This window comes from Fusarium oxysporum, chromosome 1 (genome assembly GCF_000149955.1).
Source record: "Fusarium oxysporum f. sp. lycopersici 4287 chromosome 1, whole genome shotgun sequence".
Classification (NCBI taxonomy): Eukaryota; Fungi; Ascomycota; class Sordariomycetes; order Hypocreales; family Nectriaceae; genus Fusarium; species Fusarium oxysporum.
The window spans coordinates 5,449,895-5,453,300 of NC_030986.1; the positions used below are offsets into that span (position 1 = coordinate 5,449,895).

General features: G+C 46.5%; 2 protein-coding genes across 2 annotated transcripts in view; both read right to left on the reverse strand.

Annotated features, from left to right (window-relative positions):
• Nucleotides 1–20: 20 nt before the first annotated feature.
• Nucleotides 21–677, reverse strand: FOXG_01222 (uncharacterized protein; the record flags this gene model as incomplete). The annotated part of the gene is made up of 5 exons (XM_018378024.1): nucleotides 21–109; nucleotides 169–228; nucleotides 287–331; nucleotides 388–528; nucleotides 581–677. 5 exons carry the CDS (start codon nucleotides 675–677, stop codon nucleotides 21–23), a joined length of 432 nt encoding a protein of 143 aa, XP_018233849.1.
• Nucleotides 678–2,767: 2,090 nt separating this feature from the next.
• The window catches only part of FOXG_01223 (uncharacterized protein), a gene marked incomplete at its 3' end in the record, with an annotated part of 1,559 nt that continues 920 nt past the window's right edge, over nucleotides 2,768–3,406 (reverse strand). The window contains exons 3-4 of the mRNA XM_018378025.1: nucleotides 3,005–3,393; nucleotides 2,768–2,950 (exon numbers count right to left, since the gene is read on the reverse strand). Coding sequence (XP_018233850.1) covers nucleotides 2,768–2,950; nucleotides 3,005–3,393 — 572 coding nt within the window. The remainder of the gene's footprint in view (nucleotides 2,951–3,004; nucleotides 3,394–3,406) is intronic.

Sequence of the window (3,406 nt, forward strand, 5' to 3'; positions counted from 1 at the left end):
GATCCCTTCTTGCCACGCCGTCATACAACGCCTTGAAAACTCCGTGCCTCCGTCACGATCAGACCTAGACATTCCATGATCATTGCTAGATATCGAGCAGCCCATGCGCCTGAGGATCATCTTTAGTCTTTATAGGGTCGCGAATCAAATGGAGGTTCCCTGACTTACCTCGAGAGTAGCCACAAAAGATGATACTGTCACCCTTGTTGTAGTCATCCGCAATATTCCCTATATATTGTTAGTTCTTCTCCTATGGTAATACTCGAGTTGGATGCGGGAAGCTTACTATAGGCGGTTATGACGTTTCGACGTGTACCCCAACCACCAAGACCTGCAACAAGTGAGTCAGGACATGAAAGAATAAGGGAAAAACTATTTGTAACTGACCCCCGAGAATCTTGTCTGTTAAGTCATCAGTCCCTACTCCATTGACACGAATCTTTCGAACGTCCTCGCCCTTGGAAATGAGATCTGGCAAGCTGGATACCACGGTCTCTTTTGAGCTTTTGACGCTACCATGCCATGTGCCTACATAAGTCAGTCATGAGGACAGTTTTGGTGGTTAACAGCGTTCTCATACCATCGAAAGCAACGAACAGGAGTTTGGGCGAGCCTTGTTTCTCTCTTTTGTGTCGAGCATACTTCGATTGTCCAGGAAGATGGGAGAGAATCGCCATTACAATGGAACAGTTATAGCTTAATAACAACGGGAGTTTAACAGCTACTGTTCATGAAACGAACGAAATATATTAAGCGAGAGACTATTAGGAAGATAATTTCGTTGGGATATCAACTTGAAGAGAAAACATGGACCCCAAGCAGATAAAGTTAGGTTTAAATAAACCGAAACATAAACCAGGCTGTGGAAAACTCCCTTCTTTCAGCCAATCTTTCAGCTTATCCTATGATCTCAATGGCGGTGCAAGGCAAAATCGGCTCCCTCTGCCTTAACTTAAGTCCGAAAGCCTTATTAGCAATCCTTCAACACTGCTGAATTGCACTTCTGCCTGTCTCGCTAGTCAATATGACATAGGTGTGAAAGCCTTTTGGGGGCTGCTATGGATATTAAACTAACTCAGTGACCCGGAACAAAAGCAGCGGGAAGATTTGGGGGCTATTTCTCCATCCAGAAACTCTTAGTTCGTGATTGATAGAGTATTTCTAACAGGGCTGTCAGCTCTGACGATTTGAGGCTGTGAATTCCTGCTGATTCAAAACTGCGAACGCCATATGTCGATAGTGTGACTTGGCAGCGGGTCGCTGGTGACATTGCCTCGCATCCATTTTCACGGATCGCCAGAAAAGCGGCCATTCTGTTATCACCGAAAGACGTTGAGGCTATGCACAATGTTTCGGCGATTAATGTACTCCACCAACCGTTTAGCCAGGAACGAGGTTGTACGGATAACTCTTAGTTCATCTCTAGGTATCTTTCCACTGTAAATGTAAGCTGAGCGTTCGCTGACCATCTCGGTGCAGCACTGCCTCATGGATGGACAAATTGCATTTTCAAGCGACCTTTTGCCATTTTGCTTACGAATAATGAATGCGCTTTGATCTGGTTTTATTGTTCTCCTTCTGTGGTTTTCTGATATAATCCGCGCGGTGTCCAGATATTACTATGTATCTCGTCGAAACAGTGAACGCTGCAATGGGCGCCAAGTGCCAAGGCAAGTCAGGATTCAGCGAGATACTCAACACAGACAGTAACTGAAGGGACAGATAATATGAAATAGAAGGACTCATGTATTTCATCGACTCCAGCCAGGCTGATGTGGCACAGAATTCCAGTGCCGACTCTGCTCCTCTTTCGCATCAAACTCGTCCCGAATCCCAAGATCATCCACAATCTGACACAAGATCAGATAAGCAATATCACACTTATCATTGCTTAAAGGATTGGTCTGCATCAAATCGTTATCCTCCATCATTCTTTTGAAGTCCACACCACGATACGGACTCATCTCAGGAGCAAGGCCCCACCGTCTTCCGGGATTCCCGCGAAACTCAACAAGCTTCTGAACGGATATCGCATCAGGCTCCCAGCTCAGAGCCAAGACTTGAGGTATCTTGTAACAGTATGTTACTTCAACCACCCGAAGAAGTCATCGATTTCCGTAATGGATTGGTTGTCGTATTGTTCTTCCGTCATGCATCTAAGCTTTCCCTCTTGCTTTGCTGTCTCGACGTTCCGTTCGAGTTCACTGAAAATGATCTTTGTTGTGATTACCAGACCATTGGTTGCATCATCCGCTTCATGGTTGGCGTTGACATGATGCCGTCTGGTCTTTCGTAGATAATATTGTGCTGCACTTCAGCCCATTGAAGGGGTACTATGCACTAGGGCCATCATAGTTGAAAACCGGTGATGTGGTTTTCAATTTGTTCGGTTGTAAAGTTCCGTTTTGCGTGCGATGCATTGGGGAAAACTGTTGTGGTAGAAGTCCCATCATCAGGCAATGGAACTGACGATTAACTTATGTAGCAAGGTGTATTACATGTTCTTCTTATGTGACATGAATGATGTCCCAAACCTTAGACTTCCATATGTTCTGAATCCTCCTGCAATATAACGCATCGCTTCGCTTCATGACCTTCCCATCGTTTGCTCAAGCTTCCTATGACTTGCGAATCAAAAAGCCTGTAATCAGCGACTGGGTCTTCTTATTCTCAGGCACCTGTGCAGGTGTTGGTCTGGGTGGATATGGCGCAGATATCACAGGTCTTGTAGTCGGTGTAACTCGAGTTACCGGGATAACGTCTGTGTTCAAGGGACTCTTTCCGCCACCACAGGAGCAACCCTGCTGATGGGAACTTCGCGGCGCATTTCTATCTTCACTTGTATAGGTGCCGGGATAGTAGGTGGCGGAGTCGGTTCTCGCTTCACCGGCGCTGGGACATGCACCGGCTGCTCGACCACAGGGGGCTTGACTACATGAGTTTCACGGTGCTGAAGAGACTTGTTAGCAAACTCTCACAATAGTACAGGGCCTAGAGCACTCACCTCAGTAAGCTCCCCGCTCGAAATGAAGAACCGATAGCAAACACCACATCTATGATGAAGCTCTGCATCGTGCTGTTTTCTCAGCTCGACGCTCTTGAAAGTTCGCCCACAGGGACCACACGCCATGTGCTCCAACCACAAATGGTCACAGAACTCCTTTTCCGTTCCAAAGGGGACTTTGGGATCACAGTGGTCGCAGATATACATCCCAGGCTTCAAAGAAATACCAGACATGACGTGCTTTTGTTTCTTAGCCGGACTACCAAAGTTGGTCTTGCAAGCACAACAGTAAGTACGCTCATGCTTATCTCTCTGATGCTGTATCAGCGCAGCTGCTTTTCCGAAACTCCTGTGGCAAACGTTACATCGGAAAGTTGAGCTTTTCTCTTCTCAATCGGCTCC